Raw genomic sequence first — 16638 nt, forward strand, 5'->3', positions numbered from 1 at the left:
AAAAGTCCCATGTGAAATGCACTACAAAATTTAAGCTTGTACAAACTGTACATTGTGAATTTATTTATATTTAATTAAGGCAAACTTTTCAGATATAGCAACTGGATTTTTAACTGGGGATTTAAAGCAATATGAAACTGTAAAACTACGTATCAGGATAAATACTGATTTTGCCAGTACTTCACTTACCCCATATCTGTATTCTAAAAATACTTACACTAGTTCTCAAACAGCTGTAACACAACAGTGTTTCTTTTAATATAGCTTAAGCAAAATAGCATTTTCCTACTATAGTTAATAAAGCTCACTAGAGTTTACCTACAAAAGCTCTACCTAAAATAAAGGCAGGCAAAGCAAATATAGTATTACAGTGCTGCTCCAGTATCAATACTGAGATGTTAAGAATAGAGAAAGAAAGCCAACAAAAGACCTATGACTGAAAAGCAGACAAGAAAAGCCAAAGAACATTTAAGCAATTTAGCATCTGCATAATAGGTAGCAAAAGCACACCAATAAAATATCAAATTAAATTTTGCATGTATATGGACGCAATAAGCATTTCTGGCATGCTGAAAATTTACCTGAATTATATGAATATAAGCCTTTATCTGGAAAACAAATATTGAAATGAAGTAGTGTCAGGGAAAAATACATGAATCAATACATGTAACAGGGATGGTCAGAACCTTAAACTTCATTATAATTGCTGCTAGAGACTGAAGAATTTGATATTGTAGGCCATGTTCATTCAAAACAATGGACTAGTAGAGCGATTACACTCATTTTCAAATCTGAAACACAACAGCACATTTACTATAAGCAAGTGTTTAACTTTTTAAGGGCAAAATGTTTATTCAACTAGGCATACAATATGAGCTGCTACCCTTAAAGTTACGGCACACTGCTGCTGGCACCTCAGCAGGAAGTTATTAGCAGAACTTTCTTGAGATGTAGCTATGATTCCTACTTCAAATTTAACAGACTCAGAAGTAATATTCCAGTCAATCTTCTGCCCCCAGTTAGGTCTTCCTTCATTTAGTAATTACGTACACACATGAATATATTATCTACATATCATTGTTACCAGTACATTTGAGAGTCCTGATGTGAGTGCAATGATTAAACACTTGCAGTATCTGATTTATTATTTGCATTCCTTAAGTCTGGCTGGTTTATGTATTTTAGCTTTCCATACAACCATACCAGTTTTTCTAAACTTGACAATATAATAGCATGCAAACATCTGGACAGTTATAGAAATATGATTTGTTACTTTGTGTTTGCAGATTTTGTAAATGTGACTTCCATAAGGTAATACAAAGAAGCCAGAAGTCAGAATAACATAAATAGTATCTTGCCGTTAGCAAGACATTATGATTATTCTTACTCCTTACAGTTGAACAGCTCACAGACACCATCTTAAATATTAAAGAGTGACAGTCCATGAGTAAATGATGCACCTCGGATGACAAGATATGACAGTGTTAGAGGAAAAATGAAAATTTCCATTTCTTGCCAACTGGTGCTGTTAAGAATTCACTGGATGACTAGGTACATTCCGGTAAGTGACACGTTTTCTGGCATCCAGTGACTAACTATTTTAACATGTAGACCATATCACTAAATAATCTGCTACTAACAATTTCTATCTCTCTGTATTTTCAAATTGGGTTTCTTGATAAACATAATTAATTTTCATGGCCCAGCTCCAGAATTCCATTAGGCTATTCTGCTGGTTTTGTCTGGGCCAGTTATTTTTCTTCAAAGTGAATAATAGAGGGTTTTTTCAGCATCATTTACAAATTTTTAGACATGCGTTTTACTGCATAACTTCTCTAATATTTTTATTCCTTGGTACCAATCTCTTCCAGTTATGAATTTCATGGAAAACTGACTCTTCTTTGGCTACAAAATTATGAAAAATGGAGTATGGGGAAGTTTTCTAGTTTACTCCAGCTACATCAGAAAGACACCAAAGGTTCAAGTGTACCAGCAAAAAAAAAAAAAAAAAAAATTAAAAAAAACCAATTGACACAGTCTAGAAATTATTTATATAATTAAAAATGATGGACTTTCAGAATTTAACTTCTGGAAAGATCTGTAAAAGGGTAGAGCTTCTTGAAGAGCCCAAGAATATAAAAATACTGAGATTATAGTGGGAGTGAGGACTAAGGAAGCCATGTTTGTTTCTGTATGGTTACAACACAGAAAGCAAAAAGTCAGAATGGTGTTAAACCCATCTGAAAACTTCACCAGAACCATCACACTGCTATATGATAGCTTACTATGCTAGCGTACGGACCTATACCTTTTAGAATCTTTTTTAAAGTCACTTGACTTGCTATTTATTGACTGCCTAGCAAGGTTACTTTAACGTGTCCGAGTTATTCCAATAAAGCACATTGCTTTTCTGTCATCATTACACGACAGAAGAGTAGCTTAGTAACATGTTTCTACTAAGGAACCAGAGCAAGAATACTATAAATAATCAAATTCCCTCAAACTGCTTCAAAACAGAATTTTAAGTATTTTTGTAGTTTAATTACAAATCATAAAGCTTATTTTAAAATTTTCAAACAGCACAGAATTAATACCTAAGTAAGTTTCTTTTTTAATATTTTTTAGTATTATTATAGTTTAAGGCCTTTTCAGACACCCCTGTATCATGTTAAATACCTTTTAATTAAAGTATTTAATAAACCATAGATGTACGATAAATATAATAAATAAATCATAGGTGTATAATAAATACAATACTGGTATATATATTCATATACTATGAATAAACCATCAATGCATGCAAACAAAGAGAACATGCCCAAGGCCTGTGCTCCAGAAAAGAAAGAGAAAAATTAAGGAAGAAGCATGAAAGAGAAAAATAAGTGTTATTCTTGCTCTCTAGGGTAAACTTCTTATAATACATTCATCATTCATAGTCTGTGTCACTGACCTTAAAATGCTCCATATTATAATTTGAAAAAAAGTCACCGATGCACATTTCCATTAAGTACAACTCGCTTGCCTACTAGTGAGCAGCATTATTATAATTCCCTCGAGTAAGATAGTGTGACATTGATTTAAAATTATCGTACTGACTTACCATATTCACAACATACTAAAAGGAAATTGCTGAGACAGCAAGAGACTGATTCTGCAGTAAAATGAGACTCCGCAGAGTTCCAAGGAAGTCAACAGCTTTCATCAGAAGACTGAGGTTTGAAATGCAGGGGCTCAGATATCACAGTGTAAAGTTTCAGATACATTGTAATTAATTATTATTAAACTTTAATGATTTTGGTACTACCAAGTGTATCTCTTAATGTTCTACAGTATAGACTTAAAAGTTTTAACATTTAAATACTGGAAGAGAGGGCTTGAATTAACAGTTGTAACATCCAACTCATCTTTGATTTTATGGTACAGCCACAGAACTTTCAAAAAAAGAACTCTCAGCACCCAGCAATGACGAGTCCATCCAAAAACTTTTTTTAAAAAATGAATAAGCAATGGGTTCCTTAATTTGTGAGTTCAGTCTATCAATTTGGGTTTTGTACTCAAATGTAATAAATTTTAGCATGTTAAAGTCTCCGCATTGCCTGAGAAAATATAGTCTAACTTGGGAAAATGTAGAAAGCTGACAACAGAAGATGACAAAAACTTTTGATGTGATTCAAAACACTTTGTTTATGCATTATAGAATTTTTTATTCCCATCTGAATGAATAAATAAAATTCAGAAAAGGAATGCTATAAATAGTTTTTTGCACGCTATATGCAGATCTTCTTGTAGAACATAACTATACTCAATTTCTGTCCCCACAGTTTAAATACTCATTTACTCTAATTTCTCTCCCTCCATATTTTTTTATATGCCTTAAGAATCATGAAACTCAGTGAATGGAGTCATTGATGACTTTAATTCTAGAAGTAATTGAAGTCAAATTCCCTTTAAGAGAAGGCTACTTCACAGTCTATTTACAATTATTTTGATCCTGACTGATTTTTCTGGTGTTTATTTCTTGAAAAAATACAATTTGATCCACCATTTTGGACTTCTATATGTTGATTTCCATACGCTGTCATTTCTAAAATCTCTTAGACCTTGTTTTCAGCAGTTTATCTATCTCACATGGATTTACTACTTTTCCCTTACTAAGGATGCTCAAAAATATAAAACTTCACTTTTCTTTTTCAAACCATATTGTGCATTCTCATGGCAATTAAAAGCTCTCCTTCCACTGCTGTACATACCTATGTTGTAATTAGAGACCTGAAAATGCCTGGGTTTACTGTTATTTTCATATTTCTTCCCTTGTTTTCACACTTAGCTGTTATCTACACTGCACACCCCACTCTCTGTGGTTGGCAGATCAGCTTGGTTTTAAACCTGCGAAACAACAGCTTGGTTTTAAACCTGCAAAATCTGACTTAGAAAAGTAGCGTCAGTTGCTTTTTAATCCTAAGTATTGGGGAAATTCTTAAAATACTTGAAGTAAAACAAAATCTGCTTCGAAAAATTCAGAGTAAATATAAAATTAAAAATAATTGGTGTTCTTCAAAATACATAATAAATCAGTATTCTTTATCAACTAAACAGTACCAGCTCACACTGCACAAATGCACACATTACATGGACAAAACTGTAAAAGATTGAATTAGATTGTCTCAGACCCAATTTGATGTCTGGTATCTCTGTATCCTGGGCTACATGGAGAGGAAGTAATGTTTCATTTGCAATCCCATGGTGTAAACCCTGCTTGATTTCTGTACCAGTTCTCAATGAATCATAATACTAACAGTAACTTCCATCCCACTGATCCTAACTATGAACACAACATTCAAACCACATTCAATTTCCAATGTAATCTGTAGTAAGCGTTTTACAAAATGTCAGATGGAACAATAATACTGTGGCCAAACCAATAACAGGAATTCCCAAATCTTTTTTAAAATAAACTTTAATTTTCTGTTTACAATCTCTTTGCAGAGGCAATATAAAACGACCTTCGTTTTGTCTGTAATTCTAGTTAATGCTGTCTGCAATTCTTAATGTAGGGCTGATTTTGTCAAATGTTAGAGAAAATAAAGGCATTTTAAAAAATCACCTCAAAAGTTCAGCATGATAAGTAAAATAGACCTATTCATTACCTCACATTTCACATAAGAAAGAGCTTAAAATATACTCATTGGATAAAAACCAGTCATTTTATGAAAATCTGAAATATAATTAGCTGAAAGAACTAGTAAGTCATAATCCTATGTTCTATATTAGTTCCAGTTTCTAAGTAGATGTCTTTCAAAAAATACTAAAGGAAAAAGCATGGCAGCGATCCTTCATCACTAAGAAGTTAATTCATTGTGTGGATCAGATGACTGGGCAAGAGAAGGTGGACAGCTGGCTTAGATCAGTTGGTACCACAACATAATGCCCACTCAAAGATATTGAGACATAAATATGTGTAGAAACTAAGCTACTGTCTCTGAAAGCTGGTTGTTAAAAAATGGCATATGGGGCTCTGCGGGAAACTTGCGCTTTGCTACTGGCTATCTGTAAATGTAAGAGTTCAGTCTTCAGGGCTGACATTCTGCTCTGTCAGGAATGCTACAATTCAGTGATATTAAAAAGAGAACAGAAGTAAGTGGTAAGTGTAGGTGGTTCTTTTAAACTACCTTCAGAGAATAACATTTAAGTATTGTCTTCAAATATATATGTATTTATAGCTACTTGGCAATCATAAAGATAAGAAAGATTGAAAGATTAGATGTGTGGATGTGTATTTATACAAACAACAAACCATTTTGTAATCCGAAATCTCTTGTTATTTGTCACACTAATAATTTGGGGGGGCATGAAATAAAGTACTTCATATTTTCTCACTAATTCAATACATAAAGGCCTCACAGAAATTACAAAAGGTGGGACAACTGAACTGCTCGCATTTTGCAGCCCCAGAAATTTAAATCAGCCTACTGTGTAATAGCACAGTAAGTGTTCTAAGATGTGCTTTGAAAAATATAGACAAACTTGCTAGACATGCCTTGTCTTCATTCTGGAGATTTTTTTCACATTGTCGTAATATGCCCCTGGATAACATCTTCTGTTTCATCATATACAAGAGTTGTTATTAAAGGATTCAAAAAGCGCTTCAGACACAAAAAAACCTAAGAAATTAAGTCTAACAATGTTCTTTTGAAACCTTCAAAAAAGTAAAAGAACCAGACTTCTATATGTTATTTTACTTAGTGAAGCCAACATTCATAAGATGTGCTGTCTGCCCTTCACCAGTCCCTGGTGATGACATTTAGGTTGGGAAGGGCTTTTTGGAGGTCACCAGGTGCAGCGCTTGTTTCAGGCTTGGCCAACTTGCTTATGGCCGTGTCCAACTGAGTTATGGATATCTCCAATAGGATATCTACCATCTCTCTGGACACCAAGAAATACTTTTATTTCCATGTCTGAGGTGTCTCTCCAATTTAGTAAAAAAAATAATTTTTTTTAATTTCTAAAGGGATTCTGCTACTATTGCAGAACTCTGACCCGATGCTAAATTTCCATTTGGATGCCTTTCCAGTTCCCAAAAAGGAGGGATTTTAATTCGAAGAGACCTTGTTCTGTACCTGTAAAACTATCTGTTTAAACTGAAAATTATTTATGACACACAAGGATTCAAGAAGTGCATATATTCCCAGGACACTAGAAAAAAATCCTTCTTTTTGAGATGCTGATCTCAGTATGAATGCAAACAGCATAACTTATTGTAGGAGTGTGTGAATTCTCCAGCAATCACAGTGAATGTCTGACACTGCTTATTTGGCTGAAGTTTTTAGAACCTCAAGTTGTCAATGTATTGCTCTGGGAACAGTTAGGCTAAATCCTCTTCATTGAAAAGCAGGACTTCTACACCAAATCGTAGTGTTTCACCAAACTTGAAGTTTTGATAAGTCCTTCCCTCTACATTTCCAGACAGGCATATAAGATTGTTCAGTTGAGCACGTTATTTGTATTAGTATTAGTAGTATTAAAAAAAAACAACTTACTGAGTTTCAAATTTTGAGTCAGTATCACTGAACAGATCTTTAGTCAAGTATTACTACAATCTTTTCCAAAATAAAGCAGTTACTGTTTTATTCATTCTTCATGGCGGTTATTTATTGCACAGACAGGAATTACTATAAACAAACAGGATTTGTTTGCAGGACTGAATATTTCCTGAAAACTGGAATTTCACTAACTTCACTTTCCTTCCAGTTGTGGGCAGTGACATTAGAAGAAACAGATGGGACCAGTCTACATGGCTCTGTGGCTGGTGTCACCGACACAATTTTGTTTTTTTCAATAATGGGATGGCACCAGGCTTGCCGGCATCAGATGGGACCCACCTTTCTGAAAGGAGGAAGAGGGTCTTTGCTCACAAGCTAGCAGGGTTCATTGACAGAGCTTTAAACTAGGCTTGAAGGGGGAGGGGGATAATATCAGGCTTGCCTGTGACAAGCTCTGAGATGACACACCAAGGTAAAGGGACAGGGTACTAGCAAGGGCGCTCAGCCTGTTGCTCTGAGACATGCTGGCTAAACTGCAGCACACCTGAAGTCTTACAGAGGGCTTCTGACGTAATAGGAGCCAACAGAGAAACACCAGTGAAATATTTCAAGGGAATTAAGGGGTATTCCTCTAAGAAGGTGACATAGCCAACAGCCCAGCTGAAGTGCCTCTACACCAATGCACGCAGCATGGGCAACAAACAGGAGGAACTGGAAGCCACCATGCTGCTAGAAAGCTACTACCTAGTTGCCATTACTGAAAGCTGGTGGGACAAATCCCATGACTGGAGTGCGGCTATCAATGGCTACAGGCTGTTCAGAAGGGACAGTGAGGAAGGAGGGGGGGAGGCATTGCCCTCTACATCAAGAAATGGATAGAGTGTGAAGAGCTCTCTCTGAAGAATAGCCACAAGCAGGCTGAAAGCTTATGGGTAAGAATTAGAGATCGAGGCAACGAAGGGAACCTCGTGGTTGGTGTCTACTACAGGCTGCCTGATCAAGGGGAGCCTATTGATGAAGCCTTCTTACTCCAACTACAGGAGGCATCGTGCTTGCAGGCTCTCGTCCTTGCTTGGGAGCTTCAACCAGCCTGACATCTGCTGGAAAAGTAGCATGGAGAGCTGCAGGTAATCCAGGAGACTCCTGAAGTGCATGGAGGATAACTTCTTAAGCCAGGTAATCGACAACCCTAACAGAGGGATTGCAATACTGGACCTCTTAGTCACCAATGCAAGTGAGCTAATCAGTGACGTCCAGATTGGACCTGCTCATCAAACTAAAGCGCAAGAAGGAAATGCACAGGCAGTGGAAGCAGGGACAGGTGTCCTGGGAAGACTATAGGGACGCTGCCTGGTAGTGTAGGGATGGGGTCAGGAAGGCCAAGGCGCAGCTGCAGCTGAACTTGGCAAGGAATGCAAAGAATAATAAGAAGGGCTTCTACAGGTATGTCAGCCAGAAAAGGAAGGTCAAAGCAAGCATACTCCCCCAATAAGCAAGACTGGCAAACTGGTACGAATGAACAAGAAGGCTGAGGTACTCAACTACATTTTTGCCTCAGTCTTCACTGGCAACCTCTCTCCCCCAAACTCTCAAGCAGATGGACTACAAGACGGAGAATGTGGGAGAAAAGTCCCTCCCACTGTAAGAGAGATTCAGGTTCACGACCACCTCCTCAGGTGGACCTGAACATACAAAAGTCTATGGGATCTGATGAGATGCATTCCAGAGTCCTGAGGGAATTGGCTGATGCACTTGCCAAGCTACTCTCCATGACAGTTGAAAAGTCATAGCAGTCAGGTGAATTTCCCAGTGACTGGAAAAAGAGAAACATTGCACCCATTTTTAAAAAGGGTAGAAAGAAGGACCCTGGGAGCTACCTGTCAGCCTCACCTCTGTACCTGGGAAGATCATGGAACAGATCCTCCTAGAAGCTATGCTAAGGCACATGGAGGACAGGGAGGTCATTCAAGACAGCCAGCATGGCTTCCCCAAGGGCAAGTCCTGCCTGACCAACTTATTGGCCTTCTATGATGGAATGCCTACAGCAGTAGACAAGGGAGGAGCTACGAATGACATCTGTCTGGACTTATGTAAGGCCTTTCACATGGCCCCCCACAATATCCATCTCTCTAAATTGGAGAGATATGGATTTGATGGGTGGATTGTTCAGTGGATAAGGAATTGGGTGGATTGTTCAGTGGATGAGGAATTGGTTGGATGGTCACATCCAGAGGGTAGTGGTCAACAGCTCAATGTCCAGATGGAGACTGGTGACAACTGGTGTCCCTCAGGGGTCCATACTGGGACCAGTACTGTTTAATATATTAATCAACATAGACAGTAGGATCAAGTGCACCCTCAGCAAGTTTGCAGACGACACCAAGATGAGTGGTGTGGTTGACATGCCTGAGGGACATACATGCCATACAGAGGGACCTGGACAAGCTTGAAAAGTTTTGGGTTTTTGCCCCTTGTTGCCCCATTTGGGCAATGGTTTTAAACTAAAAGAGGGTAGATTTAGACAAAGGAATAAATTTTTTACAATGAAGGTGGTAAAACACTGGAACAGGTTGCCCAGAGATGTGTTAGATGCCCCCTCCCTTGAAATATTCACGGTCAGGTTGCATGGGGCTTTGAGCAACCTGGTCCAGTTGAAGACATTCCTGCTCATATCAGGGAGGGTTGGACTAGATGACCTTTAAAGGTCCCTTCCAACTTGAAGTATTCTATGATTCTATTCTATGATTCACATACAAGCAGATTCTGAGATTTCCACTTGGTTGCAAAAGAAATTTTACATGGAAAACCTAGCTTCCTAAAATGTGTTACCAGACGGCAGAAAACACGATGCACCTCGAGTACTACGTTCAGTTTTGGGCCCCTCGCTGCAAGAAAGACACTGAGGTGCTGGAGCATGTCCAAAGAAGGGCAACACAGTTGGTGAAGGGCCTTGAGAACAAGTCTTACGAGGAGCAGCTGAGCGAGCTGGAGTTGTTTAGCCTGGGGAAAAACAGGCTGGGGAGAGACCTTAACACTCGCTACAACTGCCTGAAAGGGTAGGGAGGTGGGGGTCGGTTTCTTTTCCCAAGTAACAACTGACAGGACAAGAGGAAATGGCCTCAAATTGCACCAGGGGAGGTTTAGATTCAATATTAGGAAAAATTTCTTCACTGAAAGGGTTATCAAACATTGGAACAGGCTACCCAGGGAAGTGGTTGAGTCACCATCCTCGGAGGTATTTAAAAGACATGAGGATGTGGTGCTTAGGTACGTTTTAGTAGTGGACTTGGCAGTGCTAAGTTAACGGTTGGACTCGATGATCTTAAGGGTCTTTTCCAACCTAAATGATTCTATGGAAGAAAAATAATTTTAAAACATCACTGTAACAACAGTCATGGTACTTGAGAAGACTGAAGAGGACTGAATTGAAACAGAACTCCTTATCTGTTAACTATCATTTCTTCTTTTGTGGATAAGTATAATCTTACAGCTTGAAGGCTACACACTCTAACTCTGTTAATGTATCTATCTCAGAATATTATGATATGGAGCATTTTAATCCTCACGATCCAGTGCACAGACACAAATACTGTCAACTACTTGAAATACTTATATACAAGGGATTAGTTAATAGAGAATACACATACGAAATATCCAAGCTTATTTGGGTGGCTACACAGGCATATGTTTCTGTGAGTTTGTGCGTAACATTCACACACACACCCACATACAGTGACTCAAAAAAACCCAAAGAATTCTTAGAAATAGGTTTCAGCTTGTTGGGGGGTTTAGGGTTTTTTTATACCAGCCTCAATTGATATTTCATGAGGTTAATTCAGTGAAGGATAGCTTTATATCACTGTCAGTACTGAGCAGTTAAACTAGAGAAACAACGAAGTATTAAGAAAATAGATTTTCACCCTTTACTGTCTTATTCTTATGCATCTGTTTTTGTTAGCATATTGTACATACTCTATTTTCAAAATATCTACTGATAACATCAAACTACTGTGAATCAAGTACATGAAACTCTACAAAATAGAATTTTAAGAAAAATTCCATTTGTGAACGTAACCACGTAAAAGAGTATCAAAACAAGGCAACAGGCCATGGTATTAATTTAGCTATATAGGATGTTATGAAGAGGTCGCTTTATTTTTAAGAAGTATGAGCTAAAGAGAAAGGTATTGAACATTTACTTTTCGTTAAACAATGAAATGATAAACATAATATAGAAGACAGGACTTCAAGATAAAAACAGCACATTGCAAAAGACTAAGATAATTTGCTCAAGCTCAGAATCTGAACTAGGTAGTCTCACAAGAAAAAAACGGTGTATTGCACAGTGTTCAGTACTACCATTTGTAGCATGTCAGACTTTCATCAATAATCATAAACGACCTAATTCATAACAGCTACAAATGAACACACAAATTCTGTCGGCTTCCCATCTACAATAATTCAGTACACTTTACACATTAATTCAAGTTAACTATACACGGTGTGTAAAACTAACAACCTACTTTGTAACCTCCGTGTGGGACTCTCGCCATGGAGTTGTCTGCGTGGCAAATATGGTGAGGGATGGGGAAGTGGCAATGAAGAGACATCATGTGTTTGAAGTTTGTACCAGTGAGGTTCATCATCTAGTAATGCTGTCTCTAACTCGATAAGAATCTAAAAAAGAAAAAGTGGTTAAAAGTAGGAAAGCATTACATAACAGAATATTCTAAAATATGTATGTTCATAAATTTTATTCCATTGTTCTCTCATTGTTAAGGATTTTGTCTGAAGTTTTATAAAAATCTAGCATTTAATATGAAAGTAGTACCCGTGCCTTTTACAACACTAAATATACCAAAAATCTTTCACAAAACCTTTATTATCTTATGACAACCTTGACAGTATTCAAATATCTTGTAGCAACTTAGTCAGCAAAATTCCAACATTTTGGTAAAATACAACTACGGATAATATGGATTTTAACAAACAATTGTAAAAGAAATTGAGAAACCATCAGTACTATGTGAAAAGTGCAAGATCATTATTTGTTTACTACTAAGTGAAATAAGGACAAATAAAACAATTTAAAACAGTTTTGCTTCGCTATATTTAATATTTTTTTCAAAAATACTATATCTAGACATGAATATGTGAGCAACTGTATTTTATAATAACTACCAATAATTGTATACCTCTCCTAAAAATTCACTTTCTTCCTCTCGAACTCGTGCTTGGTCCCAAAGAGTAATTTCTAACATTCGTTCTCTAAACTCTCTCCGATGAACTGGGGAATAAATGAATGTCTGATTCCACTTAGGTTCCAATGTTTTCTTTACCGTTTTTGTTCTTCTTTTATTTTTATCGCTGCAAAAAACAATTAATATTAAAAATGTTCAATAGACCATTATACTGTAATAAGTACATCATGGAAAGCAGGAAATCTTAAATCAGTACTACATTTTGTAGTATTATGGGCACTACAATCTATGTCAGGATTTATTCCTTTATGATAAAATAAAGTTCAGCACATACATTCAGGATAATCCGTAACTTCATATTAAAAACTAAAGTTAGGTAATTTCCAGTTCATGTGCCAATTCCAATTTTAAGAATCTTCCTGAAAAACAGAAATGCTTTAATGTGCTTGGAAATAGCATTTTATAAAGTAAAATATACTTCTATAAATGGGATTTCCACGAGGCACAGTCTGACAGGAGAACATGTATACAGACAACACTGGGCATAGCAAAAATCTGCATTTCAGATAAACGAGCCAGCTGGTTCACTCGAGCTTCCAGTCCTACAGCAGCTGACTCTTAAACTGCAGAGTAGGACAGAGCAGCTGGCCCACATGAAGGAATGGTCAAGGAGCAGCATGCAGTGCAGGGCCTTCTCTGTAGGGTTTTCCTGACTAAGGGCTGCACAGCTGGGGAACCAGAAGCCCAGAGAACGAGTTACATGTCTTTTTACAGCAACACTGGAAGGAACAGTGTTATCAAAACAGCTCCTGAAATCCTTTGGGTCACCCCAAGGATCCACCCAGGTTGAAGGTGGATCTCAACAACAAGGCTGGCCTTATGTTTCCGAGCCCAGTGAGGACTCCAGGCAAAGCTACCATGGAACTCCTGGCTTTGGCTCCTGGGTTTTGTTGAAAGCAATGTGTTTTCCAGAATACTTCTGCTTGAAAGAATTAGGTTTTTTCTGATGGAAACAAGTTTCTCTGGAAAACACCCACGGTCCTTCAACTGAGAATACTGATAAGACTTCTCACAACAATGCTTAATTTTAAACCTGCTGATTGCTGCATAATGTAGCTGTGATAATAATTCATGTGGATTTTTTAATATGGCAATGCAGATACTGTCTGTTTGCAACTGTAATATAGTTATTGCATTTCTGAACTGTTACTTAGAAGCTGCACCAAAATATTAACTGAGAAATAATACTTTTAGACACATAGTTAAAACAAATAATGTAGTTATTTCTATTATACTAAAGATTTGTTCACCCTTGAGAACTGAAATAAGTTATATTGGACAGGTTTTTCCAATGAAATTTGTTTAATCAAAGAGAGTTCAGTATCTTCATCTAATTGAATGCTTGACTTATTTAAGTGTATTTTACCTCTAGCATGTTTCCTTCAACTACACAAGAAATCTATTGTTGCTTACTTAGCTTTTATTTTTAAGGAAAGGAAAATTAATTTGTGGAAAAAACCCACAATTCAATAAGACAAAATACTGATTCTTATATAAATGATAGGAAACAAATATAATAATTAAAGAAAAAGTTCTGAATACTTTACATAAATGGGAAGCATCAGTATAGCATAATAAAATTTCATGTTATGTAACTTTTTGTAGATGTATACTTGAAAGTAATTAAATATTTTTCTTCTATGTGTTTTTGGTTATTACAACTTACACTGTGAAGCATTCTGAACACAGATATTTTTGGTAGCTTTATTAGTCTTGAAAAAGCAGATAAGATAATTTAGGCAGACCTGATTCTCAGTTTAGCACAGCTTCAGCATCTCCAAACACACTACATCAATTTGAATAAACTAAGAATCTAGTCCAGCAGTTCAAATACTGATGAGCCCAAGACAATCCATCCAAAAACCTTTGGCATCAATGATACAGCAAATTATACAGTCACAGAAAACATTATTGTCAACATACAGTACACAATTAAAAGTGGAAAAGCAGTGTCTTCCAGAACACTGAATAGCTTTAATTCCCGCTGAAGTCAGTTGGTACTGAATATAGTTAACATCTTCCCAATTTAGATATTTGGAAAAGCAAAGGATGTAAAAATATAAACTGTAAAGTTACATCCTATTCTACTGATTCAGCAATACAATGATCAATATTTTATATACTGAGTCAGGTTAAATCTTTGAATTACTTTGTTAATACACTACAAAATCAAGCTAAAAATTTTCCCCTACTGACACAATCTGAAGAAATATCAACTTAAAAAAAATCAACCGAAGAACACATTATCCCCTTTGCTGTTCTTCCCCCTTCCTAAGTGGAAATGGCAGAAAATAATTTTCTAAAAATGAAGGAGCTGTGCAGGAATAAGGGTTCCTACCACAGTTTAATTTTCCCTAAATGCATATATAATGACAGTCCAGATTAATACCAGTCCTGTGCTTTGGGGGAAGTTTTCAAGGTGCATCTGGGAAGTCTCAACTGAATCCCCTTCAGCCTTCACTCACTCATACAGTGATATGAAATCTGTGGGTTTCAGATGCCAAAACTGCCGGACTGATCAGTTCAGAGATCCGTGAACCTAACTTTGCAGCATTTTCTTTGCACTAAGCAGGAAAAACTGTCATAGAAAATAAGGGCATTAAAAAAGACTAACAACATTCTTTGCAAATAACAGATCCCCATGCAATGACATATGTTTACCTTTCCCTTTCTATTCAGTATTTAATAAAATATCCAGTGAAAGCAAGTTTGTGTTTAGTATTCAAAGATACATTGCTGTAACATAGTATGTTCAATACAGAAACTCCAAACTGTAAGATTTTTGTGTGTATGTATGACCAGTACGCTCAGCTGTGCGTGCCAGCTGAGTATCAAACTAATTCTTAAATGTTCCTTGTCTTTGTGTTCACCCTACCTTCTGTCTGGAAGAAAGTAAATTTTAACATAAGGATTCCTTGGCCTCCCATCTTCCCTTGAAGGAAGATCCTTTGCTCCCAATATTGTCACTATTAACTGATGACCAACCTTGTCATACCACAGTTTTATCTGTAATGAGAAAATATTAATTAGTGAACTCATTTCTATAACAAAGTAGCATATTAATCCTTAAAATTAATTTTACTCATAAGCTTCTATTTATATTGTTTACTTAAACAGAAAATATCATGTTCTACTTTGTATTTATAACAAAGCATAAAAAGAAATTAATACTATAATAGCTTCAGTAGTACCAGGAGTTATTCTTTTTTAAAAACCCTGTACAATAAGTACATTATTTCACATTAATTGTTTTTCACATGGTGCTCTGGTTAGGATTATTCTTTCTTGGCAGTGATACTGTATTACTTGCATTACTGATGTATGGTATTCGTATATATACGTTTCTAAAGAGTTTATGCACAATGAATGAATTTTTCACATCCTGTTGTGCTGGAAAGACTATGGGATAAGACCATAAACACTTCAAATCTCTAAATGTTTTTCAAGATGCCGAGACTGATGTTGAAATCATGTAAGCTCTCCAGAAATTGTCAGATAGGAAGGCTCAGTAGTCCAGCCCTCTTCATAGTCCAACTCAGCAACAACAAGGCAAAAACTACAATTACTCCTCTGTAGAAATTATTATTAATCAGTCTTAGACTCGGTTTGCTATCCTTTTTTACTACAGGGATTAGAAGCTGCTATTTAGCTATTTCAGTTTGAATACTATAGCTGCAAATACATTACTCAAGGAGAAGATATACCTACTTTAGAGCACTCATTATGGAAAGGGCAAATGGTGCAGTTAGGACAAAACAAAGCTTTCCAAATAGCCAGGGAGTCATTACATGGGTTCCTTTATGGGAAGTTTGCCTGAGACAGAGGACAAACTATGACATTCAAAGGAAACACTGACCCTCCCTGAAATTAAGGGAATCAAAGAGGACAGTCTCCAACTCCACACCTAACCAAGCAGTGCACCTTTAGGCATGAATATACCCAAGCTAAGGTAAACATAACTAGGGGAAGGGACACTTTCTGTGGAGCCCATCTTGCATCATTTCAGAGACAAGGTCTCCATCTGCTGTCACAGGTCCTCATCTCCAGCATATCAGTCACTTGAAGAAAGGTCTTGATGCAGTTCCGAAGACTTTTGACCCACCGACAAGAGGCTGATTTAGCTTTCTGCCATTCCTAATACTTCAGTGATAGCAACTCATTCAATGGTGGCAGTGAACTTCTCCTTACTTTGCAACATCTTGCAATTCCCATAGCCACCAACCATGTTTGAATGCATATTAAAAAGGGGAGGATACTCGTCCTCTATTATCGCGCTGTTAGCCCTGCTGCTGACTTTATAGGTTTCTGCTACCAATGGTAGCTCTACGTCTACTAAA

The 16638-nt window shown here is 36.8% G+C and overlaps 1 protein-coding gene across 3 annotated transcripts in view; it reads right to left on the reverse strand.

Moving 5' to 3' along the window:
- RIMS2 (regulating synaptic membrane exocytosis 2) overlaps window positions 1-16638 on the reverse strand; it is a 490283-nt gene that overhangs the window by 197198 nt on the left and 276447 nt on the right. For all 3 annotated transcript variants that reach the window (XM_054192248.1, XM_054192250.1, XM_054192247.1), the window contains 4 exons: window positions 15177-15307; window positions 12236-12407; window positions 11564-11717; window positions 582-608 (listed from right to left, as the gene is read on the reverse strand). In XM_054192248.1, the coding sequence (XP_054048223.1) occupies window positions 582-608; window positions 11564-11717; window positions 12236-12407; window positions 15177-15307 (484 nt within the window). The remainder of the gene's footprint in view (window positions 1-581; window positions 609-11563; window positions 11718-12235; window positions 12408-15176; window positions 15308-16638) is intronic.

This window comes from Rissa tridactyla, chromosome 2, assembly GCF_028500815.1.
Source record: "Rissa tridactyla isolate bRisTri1 chromosome 2, bRisTri1.patW.cur.20221130, whole genome shotgun sequence".
In the NCBI taxonomy this organism is placed as follows: Eukaryota; Metazoa; Chordata; class Aves; order Charadriiformes; family Laridae; genus Rissa; species Rissa tridactyla.